Source organism: Aquarana catesbeiana, linkage group LG05, assembly GCF_042186555.1.
Source record: "Aquarana catesbeiana isolate 2022-GZ linkage group LG05, ASM4218655v1, whole genome shotgun sequence".
Taxonomy (NCBI): Eukaryota; Metazoa; Chordata; class Amphibia; order Anura; family Ranidae; genus Aquarana; species Aquarana catesbeiana.
In genome coordinates this window covers 565,646,588-565,669,662 of record NC_133328.1, presented here as the reverse complement: position 1 = coordinate 565,669,662, position 23,075 = coordinate 565,646,588, and the positions used below count along the sequence as shown (strand labels likewise).

Sequence of the window (23,075 nt, the reverse complement as noted above, 5' to 3'; positions counted from 1 at the left end):
CTTTTTTATCTTATTTTTAAACTGTTCCTTTCATTTGTTTTTTTTTATCACTTTTATTGTCATCTCAGGGAATGTAAATATCCCCTATGATAGCAATAGGTAGTGACAGGTACTCTTTTTTGAAAAAATTGGGGTCTATTAGACCCAAGATCTCTCCTCTGCCCTCAAAACATCTGACCACACCAAGATCAGTGTGATAAAATGCTTTCCCAATTTCCCAATGGCGCTGTTTAGATCCGGCGAAATCTAAGTCATGAAATGCTCGTAGCTTCCGGTTTCTTAGGCCATAGAGATGTTTGGAGCCATTCTGATCTCTGATCAGCTCTATGGTCAGCTGGCTGAATCACTGGCTGCATTCTCAGGTTCCCTGTTGGGACAGGAGAGCCAGAGAAAAACATGGAAGCCGGTGGGGGGGCATTCCCTCCCACTGCTTGTAAAAGCAGTCTAGAGGCTAATTAGCCGCTAAGGATTGCTTTTACATGAAAGCCGACCGCTGGCTGAAAAGAATGATACCTAAACCTGCAGGCATCATTCTGGTATAACCACTCAAAGTCCAGCAACATACCAGTATGTTGCTGGTCCTTGTTGGGCATATATTGTAAACTTTTTTTTCATGCAGCCTGTGGGCTGAACGAAAAAAAGAGATTGATCGGTGGGTATACCCACCATTAGAATACCTCCCTTCATCCACCCACTTCTAATGATGGGCATACATGCACCATATATATATGCCGAAGCATGGGTGCATCCGCCCCAAAAGGTAGGAGCAAATCGCTCCTCCGCCCCTGCTGCCCCCGTGCTTTGGCATATATGCTCTTTTTTTAACTGTGGTGGTGAAATCACCTCTGACAGCGCTGGAGTCACGGCTTTATGTATTGTGGGAGCAAACGCTGTTGCTGTCAAGATTAATAAATCCGCGCTGCAACTGAATGGTGTACCTGCTAAGCAAATGATGGTTAACAATAAAACAAAGTAACATTACAGTATAACAGTAAAACTTACCATACCTGCAAAGCAAATACAAAAAAAACATAGTAAAAAATAAAACATTTAACGCAACCTGTACTTAAAATATATACAACCCCTGGCAAAAAGTATGGAATCTCCACTCTTGGAAAATGTTCATTCAATTGTTTAATTGTGTAGAAAAATAAATCAATGATTGTGGAAATTTGTGTGTTTTCTTCAGGCATTCGTCTTCATACATTTCATTGGAACGCAACCAAACAAAAATTCCAGCATCATCCCCCTGCCCAATGCAGATTTGTAATTCATCCCTGAATATCACTTTCATCCAGTCATCCACAGTCCATGATTGCTTTTCTTTATCCCACTGTAACCGTGTTTTTTTCTGTTTAGGTGGTAATGATGGTTTTCATTAGTACAAATCAAATGGGAAGGTTGTTAAAGGGAAGTGTACTGGTAGACCAAGGAAGACATCAAAGCGTCAAAAAAAACTAAAAGCGTAGAAAACTTAAAGCAATATGCCTTGAAAACATAAAATACAGAACAAAACAAATGAGGAAGAAATGGTCAGAAACTGGAGTCAATGTCTGTGATCGAACTGTAAGATATCACCTAAAGGAAATGGGATTTACATACAGAAAAGCCAAATGAAAACAGACAAAAACACGGTTACACTGGGCTAAAGAAAAGCAATCATGGACTGTGGATGACCTGATGAAAGTGATATTCAGTGATGAATTACAAATCTGCATTGGGCAGGGGGATGATGCTGGAACTTTTGTTTGGTGCCATTCCAATGAAATGTATGAAGACGACTGCCTGAAGAAAACATACAAATTTCCACAATCATTGATGATATGGGGTTGCATGTCAGGTAAAGGTACGGGGGAGAGGACAGTCATTAAATCTTCAATAAATGCACAAGTATATATTGAGATTTTGGACACTTTTCTTATTCCATCAATTGAAAGGACGTTAGTTGATGATGACATCATTTTTCAGGATGTAATGTAATGCAGATGTTTGTTTTAGAACTGCAAAGTACGTGGTGATTCCATAATATTTTCCTCAGATTTGAGTGATTCCATATTTTTTTCCTCTGCTTGATCTGCAAAAACAGTTGCAATTGACTACAGTTGTCTTTCTTTTTTTCTTTTTTTAAGTGTTTCTTAAAGCCAGAAGGTTGGAATGTTAAAAGAAAATAGTTTTTAGGCATGTCTGTGATTATTTATTTTTCTACACAATTAAACAATTGAATGAACATTTTCCAAGAGTGGTGATTCCATACTTTTTGCCAGTGGTTGTATATGCCGAAGCATGGGGGCATCCTCCCGCATAAGGTAGGAGCAAATCGCTCCTCCGCCCTCTGCTGCCCCCATGCTTCGGCTTATATGCTGAAGTATGTAACTGTGGTGGTGAAATCACCTCCGACAGAGCTGGAGTCACGGCTTTATGTATCGTGGGAGCAAACGCTATTGCTGTCAAGATAAATAAATCCGCTCTGCAGCTAAATGGCGTACCTGAAAACAAAAAAATGGTTAACAATAAAACACAGTAAACAGTAAAGTATAAAAAAAATTGCATACCTATAAAGCAAACATGATAAAAACATAATAACAATAAAACATTGCAGAATAGAATACAGTAAAAAAGAGCAGAACAATAGAGAGAGAACAATAAATCGACAACTATTTTTGTTTTTTTTTATTTTTATATAGTGTTTTTTTACTTTTTTTTTGTAACTAACTTTTGTAACTGTAACCGTTTCCAGGTTCGGGTCTCTCAAAATGCGATGGCATCTTGGGAAACCCTGTGAAAGTGTGTCCTAGTCTGCGCAATGCTGTACCCTACGCTAATACTCAACTAGTGTATGGTAGCGTTCAAAACATTCACCAATGCAAAGACCAGGATCGTCAGGACAGGAGGGACAATAATAGCGAGTGTCACGCCTATATCCGTGCTTGCTGCAGACACGACATCTTTTTTGGGGGGCTCGTTGGGTAGGGGTACTCGGGAAGACATAAAGAAATTGCCTCTCATGCAGCCGGCTTACTGCATTTGGTTGGGGAAGATGAGGTGGAGCACCGTCTGGAAACAGAAGGGCTCCGACGATCTCTTCCTGGAATTTAAGGAAGGATCCAGTCCATCCTGAAGCTCTGTATAGCACATAAGCGTTCAACAAAGCCAATTGAAATAAATAAACAGACACTTTTTTGTACCAGCGTCTGGCCTTACGGGCAACTAGGTACGGCGCCAACAACTGGTCATTGAGGTCCACCCCTCCCATGTTAAGGTTATATTCGTGGACACAGAGGGGTTTCTCCACAACACCAGTCGCCGTAGTAATTTGGACCGTCGTGTCTGCATGAAGGGAGGTAAGAACGAAAACATTCTTATTATCCCTCCACTTCATAGCGAGCAAATTATTACACTGCAAGCAGGCTCTCTCCCCCAGCCTAAGACGGGAATCTACAAGCCACTGGGGAAAGCCCCGGCGATTAGGTTGCACGGTGCCATATGCTCCAATCTGATGATCAAAAAGGTGACTAAAAGTGGCACACTCGTGTAATAATTGTCCATGTACAAGTGGTACCCCTTTCCGAATAAGGGTGACACCAAGTCCCACACAATCTTGCCAGCGCTTCCTATGTAATCAGGGCAGTTTGTCGGCTCTACATGACTATCTTTTCCCTCATAAACCATAAAACTACATGTATAGCCTGTGGCCCTGTCACAGAGCTTATACATCTTGACCCCGTATCTGGCACGCTTGCTGGGAAGGTACTGTTTGAATGACAAGCGGCCAGAAAACTTAATCAGGGACTCATCAACGCAGACAACTTGATGGGGAGTAAACAAGTCTGCAAAACGTTGGTTGAAGTGTTTTACGAGGGGCCGAATTTTGTAGAGCCGATCGTATTCAGGGTCTCCACGAGGACGACAGAGTTCATTGTCATTGAAGTGCATGAACCGCAAGATCTGCTCGTATTGTGCCCTGGTCATGGAGGCAGAGAACAAGGGCATATGGTGAATTGGGTCAGTGGACCAATATGACCGCAACTCACTCTTTTTGGTTATGCCCATGTTGAGGGAAAGGCCCAGAAATAGCTTAAATTCGGAGACCATAATTGGTGTCCAATCTCTGGCAAGGGAGGACTGGGGAATAGTGGCGATGTGTTGACCAGCGTACAAATTGCTTTGGTCCACCATAGATCTATAAAGATCTTCGGTGAAAAACAGCGAATAAAAATCAACTGTTTCCACCTGAATGCCGGGTTGGCCAGTGAATGGGGGAAGTACGGGTGCTGCAGAAGTGGTGGGTTCCCAATTAGGATTGGCAAATGCAGCAGGAAGGGCACTATGGGCATGACTGCCTGTGTTCGTCTTCTTGTTGGCAGCGGGACACTACTTGTGCTTGCCACCTCGCCAGCTTGAACTGCACTTATGGGACTCGCCACGTCGCCACGTGATACTGCAGTGCTGGATGTACGACCAGGGTGTACTAGGCCGCTGGTGCTTGCCTGTTCACCAGAAGGAATAGCGGCGCTAGCACTGCTCTGCCCCATACGAGGGACCTGCGGTTCTTGCACATCAACGACAGAAGAAGAAGTTCGGGGTCTGGTACACCTGACCTTGGCAGGGACCACAACTCCGTCATAAGAGCTATCTGTCATGGAGCCACTGTCGTCTACAGGATCGTATTCTGAGCCTGAATCTGACAGATGAGTGACTTCCTCTTCACTATCTGTCATGCTCAGAAATGTGTAGGCCTCTTCACTAGTGTACCTTCGATTTGCCATTTTGGGCTCTAACTTTAGTGGTACACTAGTAAGACTCACAGGCAAAAAAAGCTCCTGACTGTTAGCGACTGTATCAAAACGCTACCAAAAAAAACTGTTAACGATCGCAGGGATCAGGCCTGACTCTGCGAACACTGCAGCTATGTGTGTTTAGTGTTTTGTAAGTGACAGTGATCGATACTGCACTTAGGTGGGCTGGGCAGGGCTGGGCCGAGGGGCAAAACGCAGGTGCTAGCAGATATCTGGGCTGATCCCGCTAACACTGCGTTTTTGGGAACCCTAAACTGCTGGGGACGCTAGTATAGATCGGATTAGATATTGATCCGTTTAGATACTATACCACTAAGGGAGGTGTATGCTGCGTGCGTGGGTGTTAACGGTACTGGCGCTAACCTGACGCTGCCTGGGGCGACGCAGACCTTATCTGACCCTAAAACTTAACTTATATCACCGCTGGGCAATCAGGGGGTTAAACCTTTATTAGGTAATAAACGGCGGGTGCCCTGAAACTATAAAAAACAAAGTAACTAACCAGCGTCACCCGTAACAGTTATACGGTGATCACTGGTGAAGGTTTAACTAGGGGGCAATCAGGGGGTTAAAACCTTTATTAGGTAGTATATGGGGGTCCCTGTTGCTATAAAACACTGACGGCGAACCTATATACTTACCTCCCTAACTAGCGTCACCTGTGACACTAATGCCCCGTACACACGGTCGGATTTTCCGATGGAAAATGTCCGATCGGAGCGTGTTGTCGGAAATTCCGACCGTGTGTGGGCTCCATCAGACATTTTCCATCGGATTTTCCGACACACAAAGTTGGAGAGCAGGAGATAAAATTTTCCGACAACAAAATCCGTTGTCGGAAATTCCGATTGTGTGTACACAAATCCGAAGGACAAAGTGCCACGCATGCTCAGAATAAATAAAGAGATGAAAGCTTTTGGCCACTGCCCCGTTTATAGTCCCGACGTACGTGTTTTACGTCACCGCGTTCAGAACGATCGGATTTTCCGACAACTTTTTGTGACTGTGTGTATGCAAGACAAGTTTGAGCCAACATCCGTCGGAAAAAATCCTAGGATTTTTTTGTCGGAATGTCCGAACAAAGTCCGACCGTGTGTACGTCCTATTATACAGCGATCAGAAAAACGATCGCTTAGTGACACTGTCAAAGTGTGCCTAATGTGTTCTACTGTTAGTGTAGTGTTGTGCAATTCACATTGATGTCTTCTCTCCTCGGCGCCGGAACGAAAAGACCGGCTCGAGGAGAGATGACATCACTTCCTCTGCCGCTGTTTACATTACAGCAGCAGAGGAAGATCTTCATTCATTGGGAGCGATCGCAAGGGGGTGGCCACGAATGAGTGGCCTCCCCCTCAGCCTGGATCGCTCCCCTAACAAAGCCAACCGCCTCGGGCACCGGGGGAGGCAGATCACGTACCAGGTATGTGATTTTGCCTGCCCGTGCCATTCTGCCGCAGTATATCTGCGTTAGGCAGTCGGCAAGTAGTTAAAGTGGTTGTAAACCCAAGAAGCTCATTATGTATTACCTTAGATTGAAACCCCCGCAGCGGTCCTCGTTCACCGCTCCGGCCGGCGACATCGCTCCCGGGGTTACTTCTGGGTATCGCGGGCTCCAGCGCTGTGATTGGCTGGAGCCACGATGACATCTCTCCCGCGCATGCACGCGGAAGCCACCGGTAATGGCATAGTCTAACTGAAGCAATGGCACGTATGTGCCATTGCTTCAGTGCGCATGTGCCGATGACGTTGGCACATGCAAATACAGGGGATATCTCCTAAACTGTTTAGGTTTAGGAGATATCCAGGGTAGCTTCAGGTAAGCCTTATTATAGGCTTACCTGTAGCAAAAATTGTGCTGTAAGGGTTTACAACCACTTTAAGCCTTTTGCATCCCATATGTGTCGTCTGTTACTGTAGAGGAGATGGTACTGGTAATACACAGATAAGAGTGATGACAAATGTGTGACTGTGGTGTGTTGTGTTTTTTTTTTTTGTTTTTTTAAGCCAAAAGTAAGGTTGAACTTTACCAATGTCTTAAGTGAAATGGATGTTATTGTAGTTTATATTCCTTGATTGCTGTAAATTATAAGCTCATTATAAATATACTTGCATTATTCTGCAGTTACTGAGCTGCCATTGTATACCATAATCAGAGACTTTGAGTGAAGCATTAAACATGCTTGTACAGCTCTTAGACTAGTAAAGTAAGATTTTCTTTTCTTTTAATTACATTCTAAAAGTGCCATCACTGTTCTTTCAGCTTTGTATATGTGTAAAAACATCTTTTGTGTTCTGTTCTGGTGTGAAGACCTAATTGTGTCCGCTACGGTTTTAATTGCAGCTTGGCATATCTTAGAGCCAAACTGAAAAGCTGGCCCAGAGCAGGTGTGTAAAACTCAATTTCATAGCAGGCTGCATCAGCATTAGGTTTGCCCTCAAAGGGCCGGTTGTATCTGTAAGACTATATAAATATATCTACTCTTCATCATAATAAAGAATTGCCCCTGCATTCAATTATTACTAGTTTTAGTAATAACTTATATCAGTGGTGTGCAACTCTCCTTTTAAACTGGCATAGATTTGTAATATTCTCATAATAATCATAAGCAATGTCCACCCCCCCTTTCGTACATTAAATGTCAAGAACCCCCCTAAAAATAAGAAGTCAAGAGCCCTCCCATCCTCCCTAACATCACATTGCACCCTACTTACCTTGGCTGCTGCTGGGATGAAGCTGGGGGCGAAGCTGGGAAGCAGAAAGTGCCGGGTCTGGAGGTGGACCAGTGGAGGGCTGGAGTCAGCTGCTTGAGTTTGCTGAATGCTGGGACCAGAGGAGGCAGAGACGAGGGGGTGTGGCGGCTGCACAGAGAGGTGTAGGATCTGTAGGAGGAGTGATCTGTCCTCCTTTCTGCTGCTGCCTGCTGAGATGGGAGGCAGAGATGAGCCTCTCCATGGCTGCATTGAGAAGCCCAAGATCTGGCAGAGGAGTTCTGTCGTCCTCCCTGTTGGTGACTGCTAAGACAAGGTAGGGGCAGAGACTAGGGGGGGTGCTGCAGGAGAGGTGTGAGGGCCACATGAAATGGCCTGGCAGACCGAATTCAGTCCGTGGGCCTTGCGTTTAGCACATGTGGCCTAGAGTTTCTGGTTTGTTGGTCATGTGATGTGTGATGTCAGAAGTCTCCATATTCCCTAGCCCTGCTGTGCCTGAAGAGAAGGCTTTAGGACCAGTGAGGGGAGATTAAGGCTTTCAGTAATCTCTGCCCATTCAATTAAAGTATGGCCTTTCCAGAATTCATTTTACCTAGGAGATGAAGACCGTATTTAGCGCAATGGAATTTGGAAAACAAATTACATGTATTTTTTGTGAACATAACCAAAGTCGTCTTTAACCCTTTCATGCCCAAGCCTATTTCTAACATTTGTTGCTTACACGTTAAAATCAGTATTTTTTGCTTGAAAATTACTTAGAACCCCCAAACATTATGTATATTTTTTTAGCAGAGACCCTAGAGAATAGAATGGCGATCGTTGCAATATATGTCACACGGTATTTGCGCAGCGATCTTTCAAACGCAATTTTTTGGGAAAAAGACCCTTTTTTGTATAATGTGAAAGGTGATGTTATGCCAAGTATATAGATACCTAACATGTCATGCTTTGAAATTGCGCACACTCGTGGAATGGTGACAAACTACGGTACCTAAAAATCTCCATAGGCGACGCTTTAAAAAAAAATTGACGGTTACCAGGTTAGAGTTACAGAGGAGGTCTTTTACTAGAATTTTTGCTCTCTTTCTGACGATCGCGGCGATACCTCACATATGTGATTTGAACACTGCTTACATTTGCGAGCGCAACTTATGTATGCGTTTTTTCTTTTCTGCGCGGGGACAGGGGTGCTTTAACAAAATTTTTTTTTTGTTATTTTAGTTATTTTTTACATTGTCGTTTTTTAAAAAAAAAAAAATTCTGATTTAAACATCCCTTGTGACCGTAATAGGTGGTGACAGATACTCTTTATGGAAGGATCGGGGGTCTAAAAGACCCCAAATCCCTCCTTTGAACTTTAAAAGTATTCAGATCGCCAAAATTGGCTATTCTGAATACTATTGTCTTTTTTTAAATTGGCGCCATCGGCAGCCGAGTACGCCGGAAGTGATGTTGTGACGTCGCTTTCGGGATTTTACGTCGGAGACCCGATCAAAGCCGAATTCGGCTTTGTTCGGGTCTCAGCCTAGCCGGTGGACGCGCCGCCTGGTGGCTTGGGTCTCCCGGTGGGAGGGGAGGCACGGGAAGAGTGGCGAAAGGCGGTGGGAGGGGTGGTTCCCCTCATGCTCCTTAGGATGACAGCCGAGTGGCTAAAAAGCCACATGCTGACTCTAAATATCAGTACCGGGGTGATGCCTGCAACTGTAGGCATCACCCAGGTTTAACCCCTCCCCTCAAGCCATGAATGCAAATTTGCGTACGGTCGCATTGAAGGGATTAAAATGTACTCAGATTTGTATGAATTTCTTGCCCTCTAAATACAGTGTTCTTTCCATGCTTGCCACATTACTTCTCTTATCCATTTGCAGAATGATAAATAATTGCTGCAGTATTTTATATTAAGCATTTTAGAGATGACTTCCCACATTTGATTTCTGTCTGCAGCTAATAGGTACTTGTCCAAGAAAGTGAGAATAAATGACCCCAATCTCAGGTGCTTTATTGAGCAGATTGAGTCTATTATCGCCTCTGTACAATGTTAAAGCAACTACCAAGAAAAATATACCTACAGCAAAGGTTGTGAATAAGGCCATCATGGCTGAAACTTGTTAGCATCTGCTGTATCTCATCTGTCTTTTATGGAGTATCAATAAATTTGGAAATATTTAAGAGCATGTATGGAGTTGCAGATTATCTTCTATCTACAGCAAACATATCTACCTACATCGCCATACCCAAAGCCTGGCAGCTCAGACATGGAGCACTGTTCTGATTAGTAGCAATGAGGCCGCCTTGCCCCATCGTGACTTATGCACATCCAATTTGCCAGTGAGGCGCCCCATCATAGTGATGGGAATGTGGAAGAGGCTATTCATAGACAATCTCCAGAATGTCTCTTAAAGAAAACCTTTGTACTGCATGGCTGGGACTCATGTGCACATCTCAAAGCAGAATTATAGATGGCTAAGGTATCTGTTGGTGACTTTTTGCAGCCAAACTGCCTTTTTCTGGAACAATACATGCGGGAAAATATCCCCATTTTTCAATAAAATGGACCAGTAAAATTTTATTGATAAGCGTTTTTCCCAACAGATGACCGCTTCATGCAAATGTGAAACAAAGAGCACAAAAATGATACAGATGTAGTATTGAGGCAAAGTACTTGGTTTGTTCAATAGGCTCCTTGTTGAAGCTATACTTGCCTTTCTCAGGCTCACTGAAACTTTCTGTACAAGTTTTGACTTTGAAAGTCTAACCTTGCTCAGGGCTGTTCATGCTCTTCCTCTTCCCACATGACAGCTTTCCTGCTCAGGCAGAGAGCACTATACTTTGAATAACGGGAGTATCGTGTGTTTTACATAAAAAGTAGAAACAGACTTTTGATGAGTCATGGTGATGGATTGAGGTGGCGAGGGAGCACGGGGGAGGTAAATATTCAGCTCCTGATATTTGCTGTCACGTGAACCTGTTATTTAAAAGTCCAAATAACAAAATATTGCAGTGCTGTATAATAGGGTGATTGCGATATTCACAGGGCTTGGTGCAGTTATAGGGCTTGAGTGACTTGATTTTTTACATATCATTTGTCTGTAAACCGGATTCCAGTATAGTGTTTAGCTCATTGCTTTCTACAATATTCAGGAATTGTTTGATTAATGGCAGGCAGATTTGGCTTGAGAAGCACTTCTACAATCTTGGCAGTAGATTACAAGCGTTTTGGTGTAACATTGCATCAGTTGAGGATATATTAAAAGAGAAGTATGTTTCTTTTTTTGGATTCATACTTGCCTAGGTGGATGCAGCATCTGTCCCCCTCTGGCTCTAACACTGAAAACCGAGCGATCAAACACTGCAGATCGTTCGGTTCTTAGAGCTCCCTGTTAGTCACCGGCTCTCTGCTTTACCTCCCTGCGCTCACTGGAGTGCTGGGCTGTAGAGGGGGTGATAGCGGCCAGCTCAAGCTCTCAGCAGCTCGCTGAGAGGCTGGGTGCCGGTTCAAGCATGTGGGCAGATCCCGACCATTTGGTCGGGATCTTGCCCGAGCCTAGACCGGCTCTGACACGTCAGCTGACAGCGGGCTTCTGGTGAAAACGGGTCACCAGAAGTGCAGAACGAACTGCACTCCTGTGATTCACAGGAGAAGTACAGCCAAACAGGCTTTGGGTGTTCTTCCCCTTTAACTTTTATAGGGCTATTGTATGTTATCAATGTTGTTTTTTTTCATGTTACACTATTTACAGTGGGGAAAATAATTATTTGATCTCCTGCAGACTTTGTAGGTTTGTCCACTTACAAAGAAATGAAGGTTCTATCATTTTTATCATAGGTCTATTTTAAATGATAGAGACAGAATATCAACCAAAGATCCAAAAAAAACCCAAAATTGATACAAATGTTATAAACCGAGTTGCAATTCAGTGAGGAAAATAAGTATTTGATGCCCAAGCAAAACATGACTTCGTACTTGGTGGAGAAACCCTTGTTGGCAAGTATAGAGGTAAGTCGTTTCTTGTAGATGGTTACCAGGTTTGCACACATCTGAGGGATTTTGGTCCACTCTTTACAGATCTTCTGTAAATCCTTAAAGTGGTTGTTAGGTCACTATCTCATATTTATATCATCCCCTCTGTCAGATAAAAAGCTGCATCCTAGTGCCTCTGCTTTATAAAAAGAAAAAAATATTTGTACCTGTTTTAACAGCGTCCCCCAGCGATAAGATGAGTTCAGGCTCTCAGCTCTCCCTGTGTCATATATCCAGTAGGCGGGGTGGAGATTCCCCTGCTGTCATCAGCCAGGGAGGAGAGAAGCTGAGAGCCTGGAGTCATATGATCGCTGGAAGACACTGTTAAAACGGGTAGAAATCCTTTGCTTTATAAAAAAAAAAAAAAGAGGCACTAGGACACAGTTTTTTATCTGACAAAGGGGATGGTATACAGATCAGTTAGTTTTAAAGCAGTGGGGAGAGCAGCAGATTGGCCATAGTGAGAGATGACAGGCAGGGAGGGGGAGGAGGAGGACAGAGGGAGACAGGAGAGTTGCAGATAGCAGCATATGACGGAGGCACGTATGCTGACAGCAGTGTCAGGAATGAGCAGCCCTGATATATCAGCATACAGGGGGAGGGTAGAAACTGGCAGGATTAGCCAGGTATTTCAGGTGATAGAGGGGGATCAGCGCTGTGCTGTATAACCTGCTTTAAAAGAACAGGATCTTTATTTAAATTTTTTAGGGGTTAACAAACGCTTTTATCCACTTACGGACCGCCCACCGCAGTTTTACGTCGGCTGTTTGAAGGAGAATATCGTTGTTATGGCAGCAGCTAGCTGCAATAACCCCGGTATCCCCTTCTTCAGCGGGTGGTCCGCTACAAGATAAAAGTGGTCACTGTGGCGGACTCGCCGCAAGATCACTTTTACCGGCGGCAGGAGAGGGCCCCCCCTCCCGCTGCAATCCAGTGCCCTCTGCCGCTTGCCGGAGCCATCGGCAGCGGCGGAGGCGATCGGGTCCGGTCACTAGCTGGGTATGGGGACGAGTGAGGGGAAGATGGCCCCCACCCGTCTCCATACAATTGCTGGGCGGAAGCGACGTCAAAACGTCTTCCACCCACAGGGCCATTTTTTTTAAATGACAAATTTTTTTGTTTGCTTTTTTTTTTTTTTTATTGCATTTTAGTGTAAATATGAGATCTGAGGTCTTTTTGACCCCAGATCTCATATTTTTAAGAGGTTCTGTCATGCTTTTTTTCTATTACAAGGGATGTTTACATTCCTTGTAATAGGAATAAAAGTGACAATGTTTTTTTTTTTTTTTTTTTTTTTTTTTAAAAACAGTGTAAAAATAAAAGGTAAAATAAGGAAAATTTTTTTTTAAATGCGCCCCGTCCCGACGAGCTCTCATGCAGAAGCGAACGCATACGTGAGTAGCGCCTGCATATAAAAACAATGTTCAAAGCACACATGTGAGGTATCACCGCGATTGGTAGAGCAATAATTCTAGCCCTAGACCTCCTCTGTAACTTAAAACATGCAACCTGTAGAATTTTTTAAAGTCGCCTATAGAGATTTTTAAGGGTAAAAGTTTGTTGCCATTCCATGAGCGGGCGCAATTTTGAAGCGTGACATGTTGGGTATCAATTTACTTGGCGTAACATTATCTTCCACAGTATAAAAAAAAAAATTGGGCTAACTTTACTGTTTCTTATTTTTTAATTCAAATAGTGTATTTTTTCAAAAAAAAGTGCGCTTGTAAGACCGCTGCACAAATACAGTGTGACAAAGTATTGCAATGACCGCCATTTTATTATCTAGGGTGTTAGAAAACAAATGTATAATGTTTGGGGGTTCTAAGTAATTTTCTATAAAAAAAAAAACTTTTTTTTAACTTGTAAACAACAAATCTCAGAAAAAGGCTCGGTCCTTAAGTGGTTAAGACTTCTTGGCTATAATAATTGCTCCAACAGTTGTCTCCTTCTCACCAAGCTTCTTGCTGATGGTCTTGTATCCCATTCCAGCCTTGTGCAGGTCTGCAATGTTGTACCTGACATTCTTGAAAGCTCTTTGGCCTTGCCCATGATGGTGGGTTTGAATGGAAGAAAAAGACCCTGCGGACAGGTGTCTTTTTATACACATAACGAGTTGTTAGGAGCCCCCTTTTTTTAAATTAACAGGACTAATCTGTGTACCACATGAGCACATGCTGTAGTCTGTGGGAGACAGAATTATTGTTGGTTGGTAGGGGATCAAATACTTATTTTACTCACTGAACTGCAACTCAATTTATAACATCTGTATCATGTTTATTCTGAATTATTTGTTGATATTCTGTCTTTATCATTTAAAATACACCTATGATAAAAATTATAGACCCTTCATTTCTTTGTAAGCGGGCAAACTTACAAAATCAGCAGGGGCTCAAATATTTAGTTTCCCCCCTGTATAGTATTTTACAGCCCTGCACTATTTTGCCTAGATTTGGATGTGTATGTATGATTTAAAGTATATCTAAAGCAACATTTTCTTTTTAAAGAACCACTATCAGTTTTTTTATTGCCATCTCATTAGGTAGATTTGCCTTCACTTTCTGCCCAGTAGTCTCAACAAGAAGTTGGAGGATATCCTTCTAAGGTAAAGGAAATCCCCTAGAAGAGTGGTCATCAACCCTGTCCTCAGGGCCCACTAACAGGCCAGGTTTTAAGTATTACCATGGCGAGATGCAGACTAGAATACTACAATCACTGAGCAGCAAATTATATCACCTGTGATGTATTTCAGTTATCTTGCAAACCTGGCCTGTTAGTGGGCCCTGAGGACAGTGTTGATGACCAGTGCCCTAGACAGTTGTCATAAGATTTCCTCTTGATTCCCCTGGAGGTATTTCAGATACCTCAACTTTCATTCCTTTTTACGAGAATCAACCTAACAAGGACCCATGATAGGGTTATAACCCCTCACCATTATATTCAGATCTAAAAAGTTAGTTATACTTTAAGTAGAGCAGCTGTCCAATTGTCTAGGGTTTATGAGATTGTGATAGGCAGGTATAGCACAGTACAAAGTGATATAGCTGAACCTAATACTTTGCCTAGTCCAGGCAAAGAATGGGTTCACTTTGCAGGAGGAGGGTTGAAGTTTCCTATTAACTACAACCTGCTAAGAGGTACATTTGCCTTTCCCATGCATTTGAACCACAAAGTCTGTAGTTATGTGTAAAATTAACTCCCTTTTCCATTCAAAACACATTGGTATTTATTTGCTTGGATAAGCCTTTCCCAACCGGTTTACCCCAGGAGAACCCTTGATATAATATTTAGGTCTTGGGGAACCTCTGCTAAAATGTATTCATCAGGAGTTAGTGGGAAGATTGCCCCCTTACATTGGTGGTCATTGGAAAGAATGCCCTCCCTACAATAGTGGCCAGAATGTAACTTTTACAGACAAAAGAGATAACTGGTGTCATGCTACTGGCCCTACCTAGTGCTTCTGGACCCGAAACTATGTAGGCAACATCAGATGGGAGGTCAATCGGTCACAGCTCAAAGAACTTCTAGCTTCCTCTTGAGGAATCCTGGTTGAGAATGGCTGGCTTGGAGCCTCTGCACACAGAGTGCTGATTACAGATCTGAATGCAGATCCTTGACCAAATGCTTTCAACAAAGAAAGCCTCACTTTAGGAACTGGACAATCTGTGGTGATCGGCTTTTGCATAATCTGGCAGGGATATGGTGAATTCTTTTCAGTAGCCTACCAAAAATAATAAAGGCCAAATGGGGCATGCTGTCAGAGATATAGAGGCCTGGAGGGTGACCGGATGTGAAACCGCGGTGGACGTGTCAGAGAGGAGCTCCAGAGAATCCTAACAGAATCCTTCTCCATCTGACTGCCTACACATCCAGGGACACCACCACTCACCTCATCCCACTCGGCGGGCTGCTGAGCATCCCCCCCAAGTGCATTTTTCCTGCCGGGTGAGCACCGCGGTTGCGGCCATTGTCCGGACCGGGCCCATCCGTCTCCATCTGACAGCCTACAAGCCCATGGACGCTGCTACATGGCTCATCCCCTTCAGCTAGCTGCTGAGCATCCCCCAGATGAATATCTCCCGAGCGGACGCCGCTTGGGCAAGCATCGTGGTTGTGGCCTAGTCTGCGTCAGCCGCTATTGGGCACCAAGTCCATCCGTCGCCACGGCGGACCCCACACCCCCTGTTGACTGTTGCCTGCCAATTAGTCCCATCCTCCAGTCCTTCTGCCACCAGGGATCTGTGTGTGGAGCGGCTGGGGCATAGGCCGCGGCCCTCTGTGTTCCAGCGATCCACCGCCATCTTGCACACCAGGCCTGCAGACAGAGCTGTCGGTTGAGAGGGGAGAATCCACACTATGCTCCTGGCCCCATCCTGCTCATCCGGCCTCTCTGGAGTCCTGGCTGGTTCGTGGAGGAACTGCTGTGCAGACAGTAGGTGCCTCTGACCCCCTGAGTTCATACCCTGAGTGGCTTCCACAACATCCTCTGTCCAAAGGCCTGGGTGACTGCCATCTAGCCTCCTAAGTGGAACTGAAACCTATATATGTGGAGTGACTCCCTGAGACCCTTACTGTTGCTGGCTCCCTGACTGTACCTCCCAATCTAGAGCCTCTTCTTGCACAGAGACAGTGATAGGTGCTGTGGAGTAGAGTGAACAGCCCCAGGCCTGTGCAGTGCTCTCACCTTCAAGCCAATGTGCCCTTCAAAAAAGGGCGTAAACAAGAACACGCCGAGCCGCCCACCCACCCCAGCTACACATACTGATGCCTCTCTTGTGGGCAGACTTCAAGCCCTACTGTCAGAGTTAGATACGGAGCCTGGGACATCCCTGAACATCTCCTCCTGCCCCCCCCCTCCACTCCAGATGGTACTGCAGTGATCCTGGCAGCCATTGAAAAACCGCAAAACGTCCATGTTTGTAAGAATAGTTCTCGCGGAAGAAAGCAATCTCAAAAGAAACGATCTTGATAAAGTCAGGGGTCGGCTGACTGACACAGAATCCAGAATATCCACCACTGAGGACCTCACGGCAACTCGCACCAATAAAACAGCTGACCTACAACGCACAATACAAATGCTTGTCACTAAATCTGATGATGCAGTAAACAGGGCGAGACGTAACAATGTCCGTGTCCTGGGTCTCGAGGAGAGCGAGGGACCGGCTGAATTTGCGGAGGGGTTCTTTAAGAACTTGCTAGGTTTTGCTGAGGTCTCCCCAACCTACGTTGTGGAACGTGCCCACCGGGTACCCACAGGCCGAGCTATCCCTGGAGCAAATCCTAGACCTTTCCTTGCTTGTTTTCTTAACTACAGAGACCACGACGAGATTCTCTCCGAGGCCCGCAAACACCCCACACTTCAGCATGGCGGCTCCACTGTGCTACTGTTTCTGGATTTCTCAGCTGAGCTGAAACATAAGCATAAAACCTTTAATGTCCGTAAGCGCCTAAGCGAAAGGAACATTAAATACAGCATGATGTACCCTAGCCTCCTTAGGGTCCCACATAAAACCTCGATTTGTTTCTTCGACTCTCCGACTGATGCGGATGACTGGTTGAATACCTTGAGATGAACCAGTCCCCCTAATTCAACTCTATGAAACGCCTCCTAGAGTCGCTATGGGATGGGCCTTTAACTTTAAGATCCACCATTTTGAATGCTTTGTACTCGGCTCCTGTTCTCAAGTTGGCTGGCCACCATACACCCATCCTGTTGTGAAATGACTCCTGATTACCCTGATAAAAAGACCCCCAACTGACCCTTGGTGTGGATGGGCTGGCCTGCAGGGACTGCTACAGTCACCCCTTGGCTCGACTAGACAAGCCTTCTTCACCGTGCACTGGTAATAAGCAGTCATTATTCTCCTAGTTATGGTATACACCCCTTTTTTTAGTTTCCCCTTTTTATTACTGGAGCTACCTTACTAATTGAGTATTGGGTTACGCACTTAACCCCTTGAGTTCTGCCTTCCTAGAGAAGCATCCGCGGTTACAGCCACCGCAATACAGACTTCTTCGGGAAAGACTGAAGTTTAGTTAGTTCTGGGTATAAAACTGACTGGCATAGTTGGGGTCGCTGGTTAGTAGGGAGTTTACTATGTTTAATATGTTCACTAGGTTAATGTGTTTTGGTAACCAACTGCTTTGCTTAATGATTATCCTTAATTGCTGAAGTGTCCTCATACTTCCCTACTTGCTGTCATACATGGGGGTGTGGCGACTTCCCTGGAGGGCGGGTCCTATCTCCTTCCCTCGGTTTCGGGGCCCCTCCGATACATCTCAGTACCCTGCCCCCACATACACACCTTTTTTTTTTTTTTAGGGCATCCCCACGCAGTTTAAACTAGTCTCATGGAACATAAGGGGTCTCAATAACAAAGTTAAAAGAGCTCTCATGTAAATTTAAATTCCTGAAATCCCACAAACCACATATTCTCTTTCTACAGGAGACGCACCTCCTGGGGAATAAAATTCTCTCCCTTAAAGCATGGGTGCAACAAACATTTCACGCTACGTACTCTAGCTATGCCAAGGGGGTCGCCATTCTTCTAATCAGGGATATGCAATTAGCGGACCTCCAGCTGTTGCAAAACTACAAGTCCCATCATGCCTCTGCCTCTGGGTGTCATGCTTGTGGCTGTCAGTCTTGCTATGCCTCATGGGACTTGTAGTTCTGCAACAGCTGGAGGTCCGCTAATTGCATATCCTTGTTCTACATAAATCTCTTGTTTACAAGGTGATACAGGTATGTTCGGATCCGGGAGGCAGATACATCATCTTGGTCCTGGAAATAGGTACTGTAAAGTATGCATTTGTCAATGTTTATCTCCCCCCGCCCTTTTCTCCTGGCATACTGTATACCATCCAGGAGAAATTGGCACCATTACAGCTCTCTAGAGTTATCTTGGCTGGAGACTTCAATGCGGTCTTGCAGGCGGACTTGGATTCCTCCAATCCCCTGCAGACATCCTGTCAGGACCTTGAGTCCTGGGCGCATACCTTTGACTTAACAGAGATCTAGAGATACAAATTCCCTTTAGACCGTTTCTACTCTCATTACTCTGCCTCACACAAATCTGGCTCCCGCATTGATTTGGCGTTTGGCTCGAGACTTATGCTATCTGCCATTCGGGGTGCTTCTTACTTGCCGGCTGGCATCTCGGACCATTCCCCATTGGAAATTTCGGTGCAAGTGGAAGGGGGTAGATCCCCAGGCATTTGGCACTTGGATTCTAAATTGATACATAATGGGAGGGTGCAGGAGCTGCTGCGGAACGCTGGTCCCCACTTCTGGGAGGTGAATGTCTCAACTGCATCCCCTCAGTTGGTGTAGGATGCCTTTAAAGCTTTTACCCGCAGTCAATTTATCTCTGCCATTAATACTGCACAAGTATAACTCAGTTGTCCTTACTGGAGCGGGCCGAGTCTGACGCAGCTTCTGGGTTCGTGTTCTTCCCCAGTGGGCACAACTACTCTACACTTGCGCAGGCTCGCAGGGACCTGGAACTTCACCTCACCTCCCTCACACATGCAGATGCTGCCCTGCAGGCTAGTAGGCTGTTTGAATCTGGGGACAAAAATGGCAGATTGCTGGCAAAACTAGTAGCGGATTCCTGACATCTGACGATTGTTTCCAAACTGCTTTCGGACACTGGAGAATCTATAACCAACTCCACTGACATATTACATGAGTTGCAACGTTTTTTCAATCCTTATATCACCAGGGCCTTTCCCCAGATCTCTCATCCCTGCTGGACACTCTGTGCACTCTTTCCTTGTCGAGCCTGTCTGATGAGGAGGCTGCATCACTAGATGCAGACATTTCTACTCCAGAAATAGTAAATGCAGTTAACTCATCTCCCCCCCTAATAAAACTCCTGGACCTGACGGGCTACCCGGAGATTGGTATAAATTACAAATTGAACATCTAGCTCCCAGGCTATGCAAGGTTTTCTCAGAAAGCTACGAGAACCAGTCCCTACCCCCATCCATGTATCAGGCACATGTCATACTCGTACCCAAGCCAGGGAAAGACCACAAGTACTGTGCTTCCTATAGGCAGATTTCCCTTTTAAATTACGATCTTAAAGTCCTAACTAATGTGCTAGCAACAAGATTGACAGACATCCTACCATCTTTGGTCAGTATCGATCAAACAGGCTTTATCCCTGGGAAATCAACTGACATTAATCTACGCAGAGTTCTGACTCACTTGCAGCTCCCCCCTGACGAATCAGCCTCTAGAGTTCTGTTATGCTTGACATAGAGAAAGCTTTTGATTCAATAGATTGTGTCTACATGTCGGCCTTGTTGGAAGTCATGGGTTTTGGTCCACGTTTTTGTAACTGGATCAAGATCCTGTACAAAGCCCCTATGACACAAATTAAATTGGGAGGAGAGTTATCAGAGGAAATTCCCATTGGCAGAGGGACCAGACAGGGGTGCCGTTGTCCCCAGCGCTATTTGCGCTTGTAATGGAGCCTATAGCGCAGGCCATACGTAACTCTACCCTAATTGAAGGCATTCACGTAGGTACCATCACAGAGAAAGTAGCGCTTTATGCCAATGACATGGTCCTCTTTTTAAAAAACCTTGGACCTTCCCTAAAAGACGCTCTGGCATTACTCTACTTTTATTCTCCCCTAACAAGGTTGAGGGTCAACTGGGAAAAATCTCTGATCCTACCCATAGATAGGGGGGCTGATGCCAGGGCCGACCCGGATTTGCCCCTTAAGTGGACTTACTCTGCCAAATATTTGGGGGTAATGATTTTCCCAAAAGCATCTGACTATGTGGCCCTAAATCTACTACCGCTATTGAATCTAACAAAGCAACATCTATCAGCATGGTCCCACCTCCCCCTTTCACTAGTGGGAAGGATTAATCTTTTCAAAATTAAGTCACTACCCTCTATACTGTATATCCTCCGCCATGCCCCAGTGTGGATCCCTAAAAAATACTTTAGGCAGTTTGAGTCTGCAAAGACCTAATTTTTTTGGGGAACTTGAAGGCCTAGGTTTCGGCTAATGGTCTTGCAAAGGCCATGGACCGAGGGTGGATTAGCAAGTCCGAATCTATATAATTATTACCTCGCAGCTCTGCTCACCCAGACCCAATACTGGTTGGTAGCTGATGAGACTAATGCTGCCGTGGTACTTGAGGCTGCACTGCTTGGCTCCTATAAAGCACTACGCAATATACTTTACAGGGGTGGTTTAGCATCGCTCCCTCTCACCCAATCTATGACCGCCGTCATTAAGGCATGGCGGCTTCAACATCCCGGGCCCTCATCTACTTACCTCATACGCCTCTATGGCATAACCCTTCCCTGAAGCAATTTTTCTTGATTCCGGACCCCATCGTGTAGGCTTCTAAAGGGATAAAATAACTTGGCCAAATCTGTGAGGGGGGTGTACTCCAGACATTCGACTCCCTTAAAGAGAAATTTGCCCTCCCAAATTCATACCTGTTTAGGTTCCTTCAGTTGAGACATGCCTTTCAGACGCAATTTGGCAATCAGCCCGTAACTTTAAATTTGTTCAGAACTGAAGCTATGCTACGGGGGGATAGTCTGGGTAAACCACTCTCTACCATATAGAAGTCTCTTCAGCCTTCCATCCATGTTGGCCTCGACAAACTATTGTCACGATGGCTGGAGGAAGTCGCGGAGTTAGATTCCGAAGACTGGGAGGATGTTTGGGACTACCCTATGCAAAGCTTAGTATCAGCCAGAGATAGATTAATCCAATTTAAGATTCTCCATAGAGTATATCTCACACCCCAATGGTTACAGAAGATTTATCACTCACACTCTTCACAATGTTGGCGCTGTACGGCCAACCCTGTCACGTTCCTGCATGTGTTTTGGGACTGTCCAGGCATAAAATTATTCTGGTCAGCGGTTTCCCGATGTATTTGCACAGTCACCACAAATGCAATACCACTATCAATTGATGTTTGCATTTTAGGTCTCGTTCACCTACTAGCTACCTCTAGATCTATGAGAACTTATGTGCGTAAAACTTTGTTTAACGCACATAAGCCTATACTCCTTAAATGGAAATCCACTCAGCCCCCCACTTTAGATTATTGGAAGAATATAGTCAATAAAGCGGTCCCACTGTATAAACTTACATATGAATCTAGGGGATCTTCAAAACAATTCTCCAAAGTATGGGATATTTGGACCGAGTCCAGAGATACTGTCGGATCCTCAGCAACCCCTCCATAGGATACTCTGTTTTGCTTCTGTTTACTGCTTAGATGTGGAACGTATACAGAGAATGGTACCACCCGATCCTTTAACTTTGCAAACTCGCTTCCAATTCCCTAAGCCTTGGTTACCAACCACCTTACCTTTTGTTGTTTTTCTTTTAATGTGTGTTTTTTAACCTAAGTCTGGGTATGCCCAATAGGCTTTGTTTTGTATTCCAATTTATATTCTTATAATAAAAAGAATTAAAGTAAAAAGACTGATATAGAGGCCACATGCCACCAGGTACCGTGACCTCCTGTGGGGCATACTTCCAAGAACATCGGACTTCATTGGCCATTCTATTAGGAACATAGTGACCTCTTGAGACACACTTGCAAGGAAATGGAAATTGCATTGGGCATGTTACCAATAAAATAGTGACTTCCTGGAGCATACTATCAAGGACATGGAGACTGCATGAGGTGTGCTACCAGGAACATGGTGGCCTCTTGGGGCACACTTCTAAAAACATGGAAATCACATGGGGCAGGTTACCAGAAACACAGGGACCTCCTAAGGCACACTTTGAAGAACATAGAGGCTGCATGGGCCATATTACCAGGAACATTGCGACCTTTTTGGGCACACTTCCCAAGACATGGAAATCTCATGGGACATGTTACTAGTGGCTTCCGTGGGCATACAATCAAGGAGATGAAGACTGCAAGACGTGCGCTACCGGGAACATCATGATCTCCTGGGTTAATTTTCACATGTGGAGACTACATGGTGTGCATTGCTACTTTCAGTGTAAAGTGAGTTGGTCAAACATTATGCTAATAGGGGGCATAAAAAAAAAGTGCTGTATTCTCAGTCAGTCCAACGTAAGCGCACATGGTTTTATTTTCCTTTGCACAGGGTGTGCGACTTCATGTCAAGTTTTCCCTGAAGCAGAAATCCCATTTTTAATTACTGCCAGGTTTCCAGACTACACAGAATAAAAATGTGTACTTAAATATAAAAACTGCAAGACCAGAAAATAATGGTTTTGCAAAACGCGATGCCCATGGAGGATTATGCATCTACTAATTAGGTTGTTTTATGAGGATGTTATTACTGTGTCAGTTTAAGTCAGTATTTAAGGCAGAGGTTCCTTCATATGTTCATATTTAGAAAACTTTTTAATTTCCCCAAAGAACAATTTTATTCATTATGATAATGTCAGAAAGACAGCAGAGAGTTACTAAATAGGAATACAATCTGAAATGAAAAAATAATACTCGGTAACCTAAAATGTTTAAATTGCGGCTTTTTTTTTTTAAATCAAAGTCCTCCTCAACTCTCATCATGTGTAGTG

At 44.5% G+C, this 23,075-nt stretch overlaps 1 protein-coding gene across 4 annotated transcripts in view; it reads left to right on the top strand.

Moving 5' to 3' along the window:
• Positions 1-23,075, top strand: part of TRIQK (triple QxxK/R motif containing) — a 298,291-nt gene that overhangs the window by 234,959 nt on the left and 40,257 nt on the right. The window contains exon 5 of one of the 4 annotated variants that reach the window (XM_073631951.1): positions 1,360-2,136. The exons of the other annotated variants lie outside the window; for them this stretch is intronic. Coding sequence (XP_073488052.1) covers positions 1,360-1,461 — 102 coding nt within the window. The 3' untranslated portion in view covers positions 1,462-2,136. Of the gene's footprint in view, positions 1-1,359; positions 2,137-23,075 lie in introns of those variants that run through there. 4 annotated transcript variants of the gene reach the window in all.